Source organism: Carya illinoinensis, chromosome 1 (assembly GCF_018687715.1).
Source record: "Carya illinoinensis cultivar Pawnee chromosome 1, C.illinoinensisPawnee_v1, whole genome shotgun sequence".
Taxonomy (NCBI): Eukaryota; Viridiplantae; Streptophyta; class Magnoliopsida; order Fagales; family Juglandaceae; genus Carya; species Carya illinoinensis.
The window spans coordinates 37555628-37571006 of NC_056752.1; the positions used below are offsets into that span (position 1 = coordinate 37555628).

Consider the following 15379-nt stretch of genomic DNA (forward strand, 5'->3'; position numbering starts at 1 on the left):
CATTTACGTATAAAGAGAGGTTTGCTTTCAATGCGCATTTATCTTTTATCCTATTCCCTTTTCCTTCCGTGCTGCAGCTTTAGTTCAAAACTGAGACGAATAAACTCATATTTGGTTTTGGAATCGAAATTCATTTGCAGCACCAAACAAAGAAAACTTGTTTCCGCTCGTTTGTTTTCAGAAATGAGATGAGATAAGTGGAGATTAAAGTTAAAAGTTGAATAAAATATTATTAGAATATATTATTTTAATATTACTTTTATATTAGGATTTAAAAAAATTGAATTGTTTATTTTAATTTTTGTAAAAATTTAATAAAGTTGTAATGATTAGATAAGATGAAACGAGACGAGACAAATTTTATTGAAAGTGAACAAGAATTGCCAACCAAAAATATAAAAATATAATATGTACATTGAATGGATCGTGATTTATGTAGTCCAAAGCCGAGAACTTATTCTGCACCTCAAATGGCATAAGTTTCTTCTCCCTCCCAATCAAGGATGATTAAATGGACCAAAACAATTGAATCACAAACTGCGGCTCAACAAAAATATCGAAGACAGATAAAACTATTTTACAACCTAGTTCGCGTGGAAATGTGATGTTGGCTTGTATCTGCACAAACAACAATGAAATGATTGGTCATTTCAACCTAAATAGAATGAACTCAGATTTAGAAACCTGCACAACATCTGCTAGTACCAGTATTCTGGTCGAGTAATGCTACATACAGTTACTGTTGCGTATTCCCTTCGTACTCCATTAATATGATTGGCTATATCAAATTTTTTTTTTACTACTTAAACCAATCACATCAGTAGAGTGCACAAAAGTGACTGCATATAGAATTTTTTATTCTAATCATAATGAGAACAGATTCCTCATTCTTGTGCTATCAGATAAACTTGTTCACATTTCATAGAGAATCTAACATAGCATTCAGCTGTGGAAAGGACAGATTGTACCCAGGTTAATAAAATGCGCCACATACAGTACTTACTTTGAAGTTAACCCCAAAGCCCTGGTTATCCGGCTAGATCCAAGAGTATATCTTCCATTGATAGGCAAAAAATGTATATGCATGTTACCAACATGGAGCCTCATGATTCCTGGTTGACATCATACGTGTGTTAAATTAAAAGGACAGTCATAGTTTTCCGTCCTAAAAGAAGGAAAAGGGTGCAATTTTATTTTATCATGTCGAACTCAACTCGAAGGTCTTACCATGGCAACTGGGGTTTGCTTTCAGGCACCATCCTCAAGAGATGACTCGCCTATCGCCTATTTTTTGTTTCCGAGCCATGTCCATAAGTCCTGTCATTTGGATGACTGCCACTAGATCGGCGATACTGAGCAAGTTCATCATTCACGTGGGAAAGACGTCTTTCAGAATGTGCCAGCCTCTTAGTGAAATCAGCATCACTCAGTCCCAGTTTCGATGAGCCGTTGTCCTGTTTGTTTAAAAAGATCTTTGGCGTATAAGTTGAAGGTCCATCATGGTGGTAACATCAGTAAGATGGAAACATACCTTGGTTTTCAAGGATAGTTGAGTTTGCTGTTTCATACTCGGTGCTCCAAGAAGTGCTTTTACCATGTCATCCAGTTCGGAGACCCTCCTCTTTAAGTTGGTCTTGTCCCTCTACCAGAAAAAAAAAAAAAAAAAGGGAACTTAATTATCAGCTAAATCTATTGATGCAAGGTTACAAGTGCAAAGAGATTCTTAAGTATCCTACCTTCAGCATCTCATTCTGAGCAGAGAGCAATTGTTCCCGCTCTAGGAGTTGCTCTACAGTCATCTGAACAGCAAGTACATCTGCTTCCTTCCTATTTACTTCCGACATGCAACTACAGAAACAAGATATAGATTGAAATCCACAAAGAAGATGGTGCAAGATCATGAAGTCACAAAGATGTTTACTGAACAAAATGTGCCAGCTTTGGTGTCTAGTAGATAGCATAAAATGATAAGAGCAACATCAGTAACAAGGCCACTATAGAGAATCGCAGTATCAGCTGTGTTTCATAGACACCTCATGCAAGTTAAAGCACCCCCATCCCAAAAGCAGGTGTAACTGCAAATTATGTCCAGCATGACTATTTTTGGACTCATAAACAGGTGCCAACACAAAATGCACCGCTTTCTTCATTGATGAAGCATCGAAACATGTCTTTGTATCTTAACGTTGAAAAACAGAGTAACCCAATACCTAGATACATGTCTACCAAGTTCCTGTGGGATAGAGCAACTCATAGGGTACCTTCCAGCAAATTGAGGATTTATAAATGGATGAGATATCACTGGCTATAAAGGTAAAGTTTCTTGGTCATTCTATCACCGAACTGGGGGAGTTTCTTGGCCATTCAGTGTCGATAACAAACATGGGGCAGTTTAGTTGATGATCTCCGACCCCACATGGACACCTCTACAATGAACAAGGTTTCAACTACAATAATTCATAATTGTAAGAAACCCAAAAGGTGCACTTATAAGGTTCTTAAACACGAAATTGATCAAACGTAATTCCTTGTCAGCTGCCTCTTTCCTCCCGGGATGAACTTTGACATATTGGATAATCTGCTTCTGGATTCTGAATCATATATTATATACAGATTACAAGAGAGAAAATAATTGGCCTTTCTGCATGCAGGATCTAACCTATCTCTTTCCTCGAGTAAATCATTAATTTGCTTCCTCAACTTGAGAACTTCTTGCTCCTGATACAGTAAAAAATAACGCGTTAGGACTGTGACTAAACGAAAGAGAAAATATTGGGAGCAGCCACTATTCACCACTGCACACCACACACCCTATAAAAAACATCTATATATCCTATGAAAAGCATCCCTACACCCTATAAAAACCTATAAGTGTGTGGTGTGCAACATGAATAGTGGCTGCTCCCTAGTAAATCCCTAAACGAAATTAGTGATAGGTTGAAGGTCTTTCTGATAACCACCTTTGCCACAAACTCTTCTGTTTGCTGTTGAGCCTCCACCACTAACTTTTGGACCTGATACTGGTCTATTAAGTTCTACAAATTCACCAAAGAAAATGCAAGTAAATGAGATCCAGCTATTAACGCTTTACACCTACAAAGGGCTAGTCTAAACTTACTGCATAGTTAGTCATGTCCAATTTCACCCCCAGTAAATCTCGGATGACATCATGTGTCATGCTTTCTGCTGCAGCAAGCCTTGTATTCAACATGCATACCTGCTCCAGCATAGACAGAGTGAAATACTGTTTCATTGGTTACTCTGCTGAAGGAAGCATCCACACATACATTACATGTATATTGTGGTTAAGTGCACTGTACCTGCCCCACGAAAGGGGGATGAGTGTGTGTGTGTGTGTGTGTGTGTGTGTGTGTGTGTGTGTGAGAGAGAGAGAGAGAGAGAGAGAGAGAGAGAGAGAGAGATACTAAAACCACCAAGACAAATAGACAAATCCTCCTTTTTGGTCTTTTCTGGGACAGCAATGAAGTGAGCGACATTGGCAATAGAATAGGTTATTGCAGTGGTGTTTATGAAAATATACACAAGAACTAAGCAAGAACGATTACTTAACCTCTTTCTGCCGACTTGCCGCCAATGCTTTAAGCTCCTCTATACGAATCCTGGCCACTGACAATTCCTGATCCTTCTCCAAATTCATTTGCTGAACCAAATTTGAAATGCATCTAAATGGTGAGCTGGAGCCCCTTGTCCTCGTTGAGATTCTCTCAGTTTTATCTAATGTAAGAGCACTTGATGTTGAATATGATAAATCGGTTTTTACTTCATTAACCATCGCCTCCAGAGTCTTGTACTGTAAAAGGTGTGGATGGAGATAGCAAGTCAAGATAGAGTAAAAAGAGGGGGTGGAAAGAAGGAAAAACTTGGGAAAAAAAGATTGAAAATCAATATCTAACTCAAACACTAAATTTATTTCATGAACCGTCCCAGTTAGTGCAAGCCCCAACACTAAGAAGGTACATAAAAGCTAGTGAAACAAAAAATCATTTGGAATTTGAAATAACTTTCTGGCTACCAAGTAAATCAGATATGGTCCTATTGAGTTCTGGCACTATATGCTGGATGATATAAATCAAACTGATATCATGTATTAGAAATTTAGTAACCCCGAGGGGGTGGCTCAAGTAATAAAGACTTTGGTCTTGGCAATATGCCCGCTTCAGGTCTAAGGTTCAAGCCCTTGGATTCAAACAATTTCTAGGGTTGCGCCCATCAGTGAAAAACCAATAATTTAACTGATCCATGTGATGCAGAAACATTACATGGGTGCAGGGTTTAACCAGGTAAAAAGACATATTGCGTTTCGGTTGTCCTCACTTAAAAAAATTAATGTGCATGTCAAGTATAGTACCTTTTGTTGGTATTGTGATGCCTGGGCTTCAGCATGCAGTACAAGCTCGGAGATGTACTCTTTGCATTGTTTGATCTACACAATGTCAGATTTTAGTTGTTATGACAGGGGAAAACAAATGGCCAGCTGTTCTAAGATTCAAAAGACCAAGTGAGAAACTTTTGTAGCAAGTCAGAACAAAACCTCTTTATCCCGTTCTAGTTTTTCCTCTTCAAGAAGTTTTATTCGATTCTGCGCCTCATGAAATTCCAGTAATCTACCTTGCAGGTGCCTGCATCAGAACAATTTCTTTGAATATCAGTAAAACAGAGAAAAAAATCATTCAAGGAAGAAAAGCAGCAATACTGACATAGATATATGATCTTCACGTTGTTGAGCAATAGAGTTTCCTGAATCTGCTTTCTCAGTGAAATTTTCAACTGAAGACAACATCTGTCTCAAAACTTGGAGTTCCAGTTCTAGAGAATCTCGGATCACTCGATGCTTTTCTACCTCTTCATTCATTTCATCCACCTGAGCTAGGAAACATTCTGTGTCAGTTGTCTTCGTTGTGGTACATAATGCATACAACATATCCTAAGCCACTTTACGAAATGCACATAAAAAATATAGCTCAAATTCTGACTTTTTTTACAATTGTGAGTAAATCTTAGATGAAAAGAAGGTACTGCATGGGAACTAACCTTTTTCTCCAACACATTTATGGTGCACTCAAGCTCCTCTACAGAATGTTCTAAAATCTTCACCTCCTCTTCCTTTTGTTCAGCATACATTTTACTTGCCTCTGTCTCCTACAAAATTATATTCCAAGAGAAAATCCAAAAGTCATATCCTGGATATCTAAAAGAGCAAGTAAAATGCTTAAATACATACCTGTTGACATTCAACAGAGACAGCTTCCTTTTCATCAACCAAAGCATAAGCCATCTCAAGTGTAGCGTTCAAGGATTGAACTTCTTCATGGAGTTGGTCTCTTTCACTGGCAACCCTCCTCAATTCATCTTCAATGCCCTTACATAAAGAAACTGAAGATGTTAAATGAAGAATTTCTTTCTCCAAACCTTTGACCACCTCCTTCTGTTCATCCAATAGCTCTTCTGTTTCAGATTTTTTGAGATAGATATCTTTTAATAGAACCTTCAACTCTGTGTTTTGGTCGGAGTAACTATCTATTGTTTCTTTAGCCTGCTCAAGATCAGAATTTGAAATAACCAAAGCCTTTTTGGTATCAGCTAGATGACCTTCAAGTTTTCCATATTGAATCAACACGTCATCAAGCTGACTTGTTTTCATCTCTAGCTCATGTCGAACTTGGCTTAATGAAAATATTAGCTTTTCAGTTTCATCTTTGATGTCCTTTGTGTTGGAGGCTGATTCCTGCAACAAGCTGAAATCAAAAAGCAAACCTTCTAATAAAACTTCTTTTCGTTCCAATTCTTTCTTAAGTGCCATGTTTTCATATATTAGGTTATCACTGGATAACCCCAGTTGTCCCCTCCCAACGTTTCTCACTACTTCACATTGATCTCCTTCCCCCATGACTTTCTTACAAGGAACAATGACATCATCCTCATCACTTGAGCATATATTTTCTAAGTTTATTACCGGACGGTATTCTTGATGTTTGAATGCATACAAACCGGGTTGTCCAAGCAAGCATGGGAGTTTCCTGATAAACTCCATTGCGTGGCACTGATATAGCACAAAGAAAGCAAATCCTTTCTCCATTATCTCAGTGCAAATATCTTCTACTGATGATCTGGAGTTGCTCACCATGCAAAGCATCTCCTGTCCCAGAGATAAGGCATCAGAATATATTACGCTGAAGCTCTCATCTACAACCTTTTGCATTTGCACAAAACACACTTTAAGCAATGATAATGAGTTTGCCATCTCTGCCAGACCATACTGGATTTGATCCTGCAGTGATTTGTTCTCCTCTTCTTTCAAACGTATTGATGACTTAAGTTGTTTGACTTCTTCAATCAAGCTTGCTCTCTCTTGCATCAAATCCTCACCAGCTTGCTTCCACTTATTGGTCAACTGTTTTGCACTTTCATTTGCTTTCAGCAAAGCATTTAACATCAGATCAGCTTCTCTCATTGTTGCACGGGCTTCCTCAAACTTGGTTAAGAGGCTACTAGCATGATTAATTTTCCCATCAGCAAATACCTGCACAACACAAAACATTGCAGAAAATATAAGGCCAGAGATACTGTTAAGGAGAAGTTTGATGATTGTGAGGGTCGGAGCAATTTCGTTATTGGCCCCTTTGAACAGTTGTTTTGACCTTACTTATATTAAAAAAAAAAAAAACTACATAAAATCGGAGTTTGAATTTGACCTATACCTCTCTTATATTATAGCAGCCTGCTTCAGCTTTCTCAATTCCATACTCAATAGATGGAACAACTTGCTTCAATTCTGCCATTGATCAGAGTTAATTATGTCCCTTCCATAAATGTTTTTTCTCATATAACTTTATGAATTCAAGTAGTTCAAGTAAACACATACCTTCTGAGCAAGAAAAATCTCCAACATCTGACTTGCTGAGTAGTGCGCTTAACTGAACATATAGTTTACTGAAAATATGGAATGCCATTTCTAATTCCTTTCTCAGGCATAATCTTGTTGCTTCACTCTGTATTTTTGAACCTTTTAGGAGCTTATTTGACTTTTCTGATTCTTGATCATCAGACCGAACTACCAAGCCTCCTTCAACTTGAAGGTCTATCATGTTTATCCCTGCAGGAAACCTTGGCTGGAAAGTATATGAGCTGCCATCCAATTTAATTACTGAAGCAACACTTTCACTTGAAACATCAGAGTCAATCATGGAACAATCAGAAATCCATGTATCCGCTTCCATTAAGTCTTCCTCCTCAGAGAGGCACTCAAACTCATTTACTTTTGTTTTGATGCAATCATTAATGAGTTTCAGTATATCATTTGTTTCAGCAAGTTTGTCTCTTATCCGATTCAGCATTGGATTTTCGTTTCCAAATTTCATAAATTTTGGAGGTTCCATTGACAGTAATTCAACATTGCAGAACTGAGAATTCTTACGATGCTCTCTCAACTCCATACATATTTTCTTCATCGCATGACTCTCCTTCGTTAACTCCAGAACCAACTCTTTGTATGCAGAACAAACTTCACAGACATCAATTTGGAGGGCTTTTAAATGGGTTTCTACATCTGTATAGAGTTCATTAATAGCATTCTCAGACTCCAAAACCCCTAATCTGGTCAACTTCACTTGATCCTTCAAACACTCAAGTCCCAAAACATCAGCATCCAGCGTTGTCTCAGAAATCTTATGGTTGCCCACATCGATGAGCTTTGGGATTAAAATGTCTTTCTCAACATCATTTACCTGAGCAACCTTGTGACAATCACAAATCCTTTTTACTGCCACAAAACCAGAGTTAACACATTTTTCTGCTTCAGTAAGCTGATCAATTTTTATTTTGCATTTACAATCTTCTGTCTTTACCATGTTGGTGTTCTCATTCATGAGCTTGCTTAATTGTGCTGCCTCTTCAGTACTTTTGTCAATATCTAGTTGCTGGAATTCATTTAAAGCTATTGTTGCTTCCTTCAAGGAACTTAATTTCAGCTCCATGTCCATCACCATCTTCTGTGCATCTTCCAAGCTCTTTTCTAAGAGTAGAATACTTTCTTCCTTATCCACGCAAACTCTGGCAGCCCTCTCTATGTGTTCACCAATACAACTAGCCTTTGGAAATGAGCAAGCAATACCTTCGATCTGGCCAGACGCATCTTTGAGGGATTTAGAACCATCTACAAGGAAGCTTGTTAGTTCCAGAGTTGCCCTTTCCCATTCCATACAAAGTACCTTTATTTCCTCCTCCTTGGCTGCTATTATGTTTCTTAGTCTTGTATTTTCTTGAGTCATGTAACATAGCTTTTGATTGAGTTCTAACTGAACAGCAGCAACATCTTCCTGTAAATGAATAATTGTTCTGCTCGTCTCCATTTCAACCTGTTCACATACCAGTTGAATTTGGTGTTGCTGAGATAACTGGGACACCTGATCCTCTTGATACTGGTTATTAAGCAATCTGACCTCCTCAAGGTCCTTTCTCATTTTGTCCAACTTGTATTGCAAAGCCTTCCGGTCAATTTCTTCATTTCCGTCCATCAGCAAGCCCATGTTTTGTGTCTCTAGATTATCTAATTTCATGAAACAACTCTGAGGTTCCAGTACTGTTTGTTTATCCACCTTGTCCTTCTTGCTTACCATTCCCATGAGTCTTTGATTCTCCTCCTGTGTATGCTGCAGCTCGGTAATTAGATGGACCTGCTCCAACTCCATTGCTTCAACCAACAATCTAGCATCCATCAACTCTTTTTGAGGATCATTGGAGTGTGACAATGAAGAATCATCAACATTCTGGTCAATTCTATTCTTTCGAACCTCATCATCTGCCTGGGTACTAGATGCCATCTCATCTCCGGATTCACTATGGCTATATATACTTTCTACCTGTAAATGTGGTGATTAATCATAAACTAAAACAATGAAGAGAGAAATGATGCATAGCAGTTATGCAAGTCATTCTGCTGAATACAACCAAAACATGTATGATTTCTTGCTTGTCTATATATCTTCCGATAAATGAACAAAAAGCTTTATTTTGATAAACACCAGAACAAGTACACATGGATTTTTTAAGTAGGTTTTTTTAAAGCTTTTTCTAGCTAGTTTAGAAAACAATAAAATTTTATTATCAGAAAGATAAAACATATGTGGTTAGGCATTTCAGCACAATAAACAAAAAAGAAAGTTGAAAATTTACCATGATTCTTTTGTTTGCCAATTGACAAGCCAATTTTATGTTTTGTAACAGATCACAGTATGAGATTTAAAGGCACAGGAAATGCAATAGCATATGTAGCACAGGTCAGCAAGATCAGGTATTGTTCCAAAAGTTACCAGTTTCTGCATGTGTAATCTATAAAAATCAATCAAACATCACACTAAAATTGAATTGGTATCAGTTCTCACCAATGAATAATTATCTGTTTGCCTAAACTCCTCAGAATTCTTGGAGAAGGAATCTGTAGCCTGCAACGAAACGAAAAAAGTTGTAAATCACCAAGTTGAAAAGATTAAGCCATCAAAATAACCCCAACTTTGACTATATGCTATCCATACAGAGGTAGACAAAGCTTGACTGCAGTTCAAATATTTTCTCAGTTCTGTTCGTAATTCATCTACTTCCCTGCAGATATAAGGCATAAACAGCATATTAGGAAAGTCGCAATGAATTATATTTGTCAAAAAATTGTTATCGTTATGCTTAGGCAAGAAAAAAGACAAACAGAATGACCTTTAAAATTGCTGAAATTATTAAAAGGGAGACTAAAATATGTAAATGATAGAACTAAATGGCCAAATAACAAAAGGGTAGCTATCGCCCAAGTAAAATACATCAAGATCATTCCATGCTTAATGCCCATAGAAAGGGCCATGCTAAGCAGAATTGATAGTTAAAGACAAAATTGACATGATGTCACAAATAGTTTATCACATGCAGAGAACAAGGCCAAAGAACTTCTTGTGGACTGGCCACTCAATTTGAATACTAAACTCATTTTCAATAAAATGATTAGGTAGGAAGAAATACAGAAATTAATTAGTTTGACGAAAAAAACAGGGCAACATTAGTGCATTGGTAGGGACCTGATTTCCTAGCCCCAGTAGAACCAAATCAGAAACTGGGAGCAATGTGTTGCAGCAACTATTGAAATATGCCTAAAATGAAGTGTATTGGCTAAGTACCTAATCAGTTTGAAATTCATATTCCTGGAATCTTCCAACTCTTTTATGGTTTCATTATCCTGCACTTGAAGATGTGTATTAAGAACTGGAAAACATTAAGAACAGAACAAATACAATATAATTAATTAGAAAGTGTGTGCCAACCTGATTGTTATTTCTTGCAGGGAATGTGAGCTTTCCTTCAAGTGTTTCCAGAAGCTGCACATTAAAAATGTTAGATAGCTGTGAAAGTATCAATGAAGGGTGTTATTGTAGTAAGAAAGACGGAAAAGGGGGAATAAGATCTTCATATACCTGATTGCGCAATTCTGAAACTTCAGCCAGCAATGTTTCTCGCTCTCCTTGTTCATAGAAATTTCGAAACCTGAATTGAGGAATGATGCAAAGTGAGTCCCTAACCTCCAGAAAGAAGACACAGAATCATATAAAGTACTAGTTAATATCCATGGAAACTACAGCTGGAGTTGCTCTTGTAGTCTGATATTCTCCAGAGCAAATTGTGTCAATTCTGGATTTTTATCAATCCTTGCCCGAAGCATCTGAATCTCTTCCAGTAGAGCCTTATTTTCTCCCAAAAGATACTTCTCGGAAGACAGACTGTCATTCACAAGCAGTTCGAGTTGTTTAATTTTCTCTTCACGAAACTGTAGCATCATTTTAGTGTTCTGAGCATCTTCTTCCCTTTGGCAAGCCTGCAAAAGACGCCACAATGGAAAACAAACCACATCATTTAGAAAACAGTTTGTGAATAAGCATGTGACAAACCTGAGAAATAGCAAGAAATAATGGGGCTCAGTTTTTTTTTTTTTCCAGAAATAGGAAATTATGGGACTGGTTGTTATAATAGATATACCAAGAGGTTCACATGTTCAATTTCAGCCTCTAGCTTCCGAACGGCTATCTCTGCCATTTTTTCTCTCCTCATAGCACCAACTAAATTAGCTTCCATGTGATTTATCTGCCACATAGATGCAAGCTAATTGTCCATAACTATATAAAACAAATCTTAAGATGGAGAGAGAAAGCTTCAAATTTAGATGACGGCTTGGTTACCTTCGTGCTTGGCAGTCTATGTATCTTATGATTACCAGTTGGCTTTCTCTCTCCTGAAGAGTCATATCCTTCAGACAAGTCATTCAGTCCAGATTCTTCAGCAGCTGGGATATAACTTGATATAGATCGTGTAAGGTTATTATACTTCATCAAAATGGATAACTGACCCTGTTTGAGTTCAGAAATGACTCAGCCCTATTACCTCAAAGTGGCATAAGTAAACATCTCACAAATTTGTACCTATCCATACCTTCAACTGTTGGATTTGCTGCTGCAGTGCAGTTACATCACCTGAAGCATCTTCATTCACTTTAGCCTAGAAAAGAAGCACACCTCAAGTTAAAAAAAAATTAAAAAAAAATTTTAAAAAAAATTACGAAGAAAGATAAAAAAAAGTCTAAGCCTCCTAGTTTGATAGGAGAATGTACACAAACACGTGCATTTAACTTAGTACATTGTTTTGAATAAGTTTGGCACGCTGTGCAAACTTCAGAGTGCTAAGTGTTTCATTTGCAGAGCTGCAGGGAAATCAAAACTGATGTTAAAAATAAACATTACTATAGGTAATCAAGAAAACACCTAAAACTTGAGGAAAAATCCAGACCAAATAGATGGGCTGACATTTGCAATGATCGTTGTCTTTGAGTTTCCTCCCAAAGAATCCTGTATTCACAGTTGTAGACAATAGAAGCTCTTTAATAAAAGGCAGCAACATAAATATCTGACAAAATTAGATCATCTTCAGTTTTAGAGCTTTAGAATCTAACCTGAAGTAAAAATGTGAGCCTTGAGTCTCTGTAGGGCACATGTCTATGTTTCCCATGTGCTAAATCCACTAAAGACATTATCACTAAGCTAAAAGTACAAAGTGAAATATAATTTAGTTTAAACAATAATAATATGAAACTCTTGTCAACAGCATTAAAAATAAATGCAACCATCTGAAAAAAAAAAAAAATCAAAGTAAGCTTTCAATTCCCCCAATGGCTTTTATTTTAATTTGATTACTCACAAGGTTAGTTTTTCAAAGTTATCAAGACGAGTATTACAGCCAAAATTCATAGTAAGTACCATAACCAGAGGAATTCCATCAAATATGAAGACACAGCATTTGAGACAATGCTACAATTTAAAGCATATTAATAGAGAAACTGGTTTTTCAGTACCCAAGAGTTGACAAAGATTTGTTTATATTGGCTGCTTCTTTCAAACGATCTCCCTCTGCACCAGAACTTTTCTGCCTGAATCAGTGAGCAAGTTGGTGAAGTTTTATAGAGGAAGATGAAAAGACAATGCTGATTTGTATGAGAACAATAGTTACCTTTCAGAACCAGCTAGATCTACTAAGTTTAGCCTTGCAAATCTGAAGTGAGTCATGGAATCTTTCTCCCAGCTGCTTTCAACGATACAGGTAAAAACACTGTGGGAGCGGCTGCTCTCACTGTTCATATGAGTTGCAGCCATTTTCCTGTTTGCAGCACCCTGGTATGATAGAATTACGCAACTCATACTTATGAACAAGGATACAGTGAGTTATATTAAAGTAAAAAGTTTCACCTGAAACTCCCACCTGTAACAGAAGTTTGACGACATCATTGACTGTCCTCACATTATACTCCGTGAGGTTTTCAACATATACCCCTTTCTTCAAGTCCTCTCTGAGCTGCAACAGGATAAATATTGATAACGCCCATTTTATGAAAAATTAACGGGAAGCATCCCATTTGTATAATATGAACACAAATACATTACCTGTAGATTAGTTGATGAGGGCTCCAAAAGATCTGTTATCTGCTCATTGTAAATCTCTAGAAAGGAACATTTGCAGCTATACGTCAGTTTTTCATCCTTCCTGCTTTCTTCCTCCTACATAAATAATTTCTAATTAGATATCCAGTAATAGGTAAAAGAAGAACCTAGAATCACATGTCAAATAAATGTGAATGATCAAATCATTGTAAAATTATACAAATTTAGATATCCCACCACCCTAATTCTTGTAAATAAATATTCAAAAATGCGTGGAGTTATCCCACTATCTTCATTGAGCCTTCCTTCCATCTCATATATCTCACCCATCATAGTATAAGTTTTGCCACTTCCTGTCTGCAGAAACATATTGAGCTTCAACATCTTGTTCAGAGGTATATCACAAACAATCATGAACCACAGAATCACATACCTGACCATATGCAAACATGCAGCTATTATAACCAGACATGCAATTCTCCACCATGGGCAATCCAGCAACCCCGAACAGGGTTTCCTACACCAAATCCATGCAAGACACCACATAAAAATCCAAACAAACCTGCCCTACCCCTCAAGGCCCTTTTAGTTGTTATGACTGTAAAGAAAATGATACGAACCAAAAAACAAAATCTTCCACTTAATTGATCTTAAAATCATATATTTGGCATAGTTGAGATGAATTTTCATTATTTTAGAACTGAAAACAACTCAAAACCAAATAAAACATTGCCTTTCCACTTCCTACATTGGTATTGTAATACTTACCTGACAACTAGAAAAGGTACATGCGGAAGCAATATTCACATTGTGAATTATTATAAACGGGATTGTAACAGCACCTGTGATATGGTCTCGCATGCGATATGATCAAAGGTAAATCTGGTTTCAGGATGACCAAGCCACACCAAGGTCCGTGCACTATCCTGCCTCAGGCATCGACCATAACCTTGTGAAACCCTCTCTGGAGCACTCAATGGCCGAATTCTTATCAGCACCTGAATTCAACAATCATATATCATATCCACCAACACAGTAAGTTGATAGGAAGTTTATAGAAAATGGTGAATGAAAATGACTTAACCGTTACCTAACACTATCTCAGATTCGGGTGATAAAGGACCGCTTGTTATAAATTATAAGTGAAAATAATCCCTAGTACATTATTCTAACACAAAATCGCTTTATTGACAAAAGTAATCTCGATGAAACAGTTTGTATGAGTAAAATCCTTGTTGAAAAGGTGGACAAAAAAGAAAGATTTAGAAAGACGAGTTATTGCACAGACCTGTACATTGTGATCCGCCCAGAACGAAGGATCTTCTACCAGTTCAAAATCCTGAACGTCCCCTCGAAGTTCAGAATTCGCGACCGAAATCCCTCTGGAAACCCTAGAGAAACTTCCTCCTTTCCCCCCAGCGTACAATGGAGGAGCTCTGATGGAAGTAAGTGCTCCTGTTGCACCACCAATTGAAGCCCTTGAAACACTCCTCACCGGAGTGGTCTGCGCCGAGTTCGGCTCCGACTGCGCCTTCGTCCCAGCCCGACCTGACCCCCTGGGAGTCCCGTAACTGAGGCCCGCATTTCCAAACTTCTCTACACCTTCAAGCTTCCTGTCCAATGATCGACCTCCTCGACTGGCTTCGAACTTGTGATGAGTATCTATATCGGGACCTTGTGGATCCGTTTGGTACTGAGATGGATCATGAATTGTATTCAGAGGAGTTCTAGGGGGTGGAAAATGAACCGGATTCAGCAAGGTTTCGAATCCGTTTTCCTTTGTTTCGGATTGCGTTCCCTTCGAAACGTTTCGAGCCGCAAGTCGAGAGGTAGAGGTTTCCTTCGACATGTCAAGGTTAGGCTATATTTTGGAAGAAATTAAAGAAGCTGGCACTTCAATCAAACGTCCAAAACCCTAATTAGATCCATGAAGAATAGAGGAAGAAACCAGAGAGTATTGGAATTTGAATCGGCTTCAGGATTTAAAGAATGGATAATGTCAGACTTGAAAGCTGAAGCTCAGTGCATTCATGCAAGTACTGGACGACGATGAAATAGACCAGACGCGCCCGTTTTTTCAAATTTGACTTTTTATTTTGATAGAAGAGCCCCCTCAACTCTTCTAGAATATCAAAAATACCCCAAAACGGATTCCAGAATTTATGGAAAATTTATAAAATGCCACCTTGAATATAGTTCGTTAATTCCGTTTCCCCACTTGTAATTTATATCATTAAATCGAATTCGTGTAATTTAAGCTAAGATCCAACAAAAAAGAATTAATTATTAATTTAGTTTTCCTAAAACTTGTATTTTCTTCAATTCACATATTTTTGGTCTTGTAAGAATTAAAGTTATTGAATTTTAAAGGTTTTATTTATTTTTATTTATAAAAATAT

At 37.4% G+C, this 15379-nt stretch overlaps 1 protein-coding gene across 1 annotated transcript; it reads right to left on the reverse strand.

Annotated features, from left to right (window-relative positions):
• Window positions 1-334: 334 nt before the first annotated feature.
• On the reverse strand, window positions 335-15025 carry LOC122317089 (kinesin-like protein KIN-12C). Its single transcript, XM_043134007.1, has 36 exons — window positions 14269-15025; window positions 13823-13978; window positions 13414-13497; window positions 13218-13337; window positions 12984-13097; window positions 12802-12894; window positions 12553-12713; window positions 12398-12472; window positions 11999-12086; window positions 11836-11894; window positions 11686-11749; window positions 11482-11547; window positions 11232-11399; window positions 11032-11136; window positions 10635-10870; window positions 10473-10542; window positions 10323-10376; window positions 10179-10237; window positions 9552-9618; window positions 9402-9461; window positions 6884-8879; window positions 6720-6793; window positions 5243-6541; window positions 5053-5160; window positions 4719-4882; window positions 4553-4640; window positions 4370-4444; window positions 3572-3811; window positions 3119-3217; window positions 2961-3035; window positions 2660-2718; window positions 1737-1848; window positions 1532-1642; window positions 1228-1454; window positions 1004-1112; window positions 335-618 (listed from the first exon to the last, which is right to left on the reverse strand). The coding sequence occupies exons 1-34, from the start codon at window positions 14827-14829 to the stop codon at window positions 1278-1280; spliced, it is 7137 nt and encodes a 2378-aa protein (XP_042989941.1). The 5' UTR covers window positions 14830-15025; the 3' UTR covers window positions 335-618; window positions 1004-1112; window positions 1228-1277.
• Between the last annotated feature and the right edge of the window lie 354 nt (window positions 15026-15379).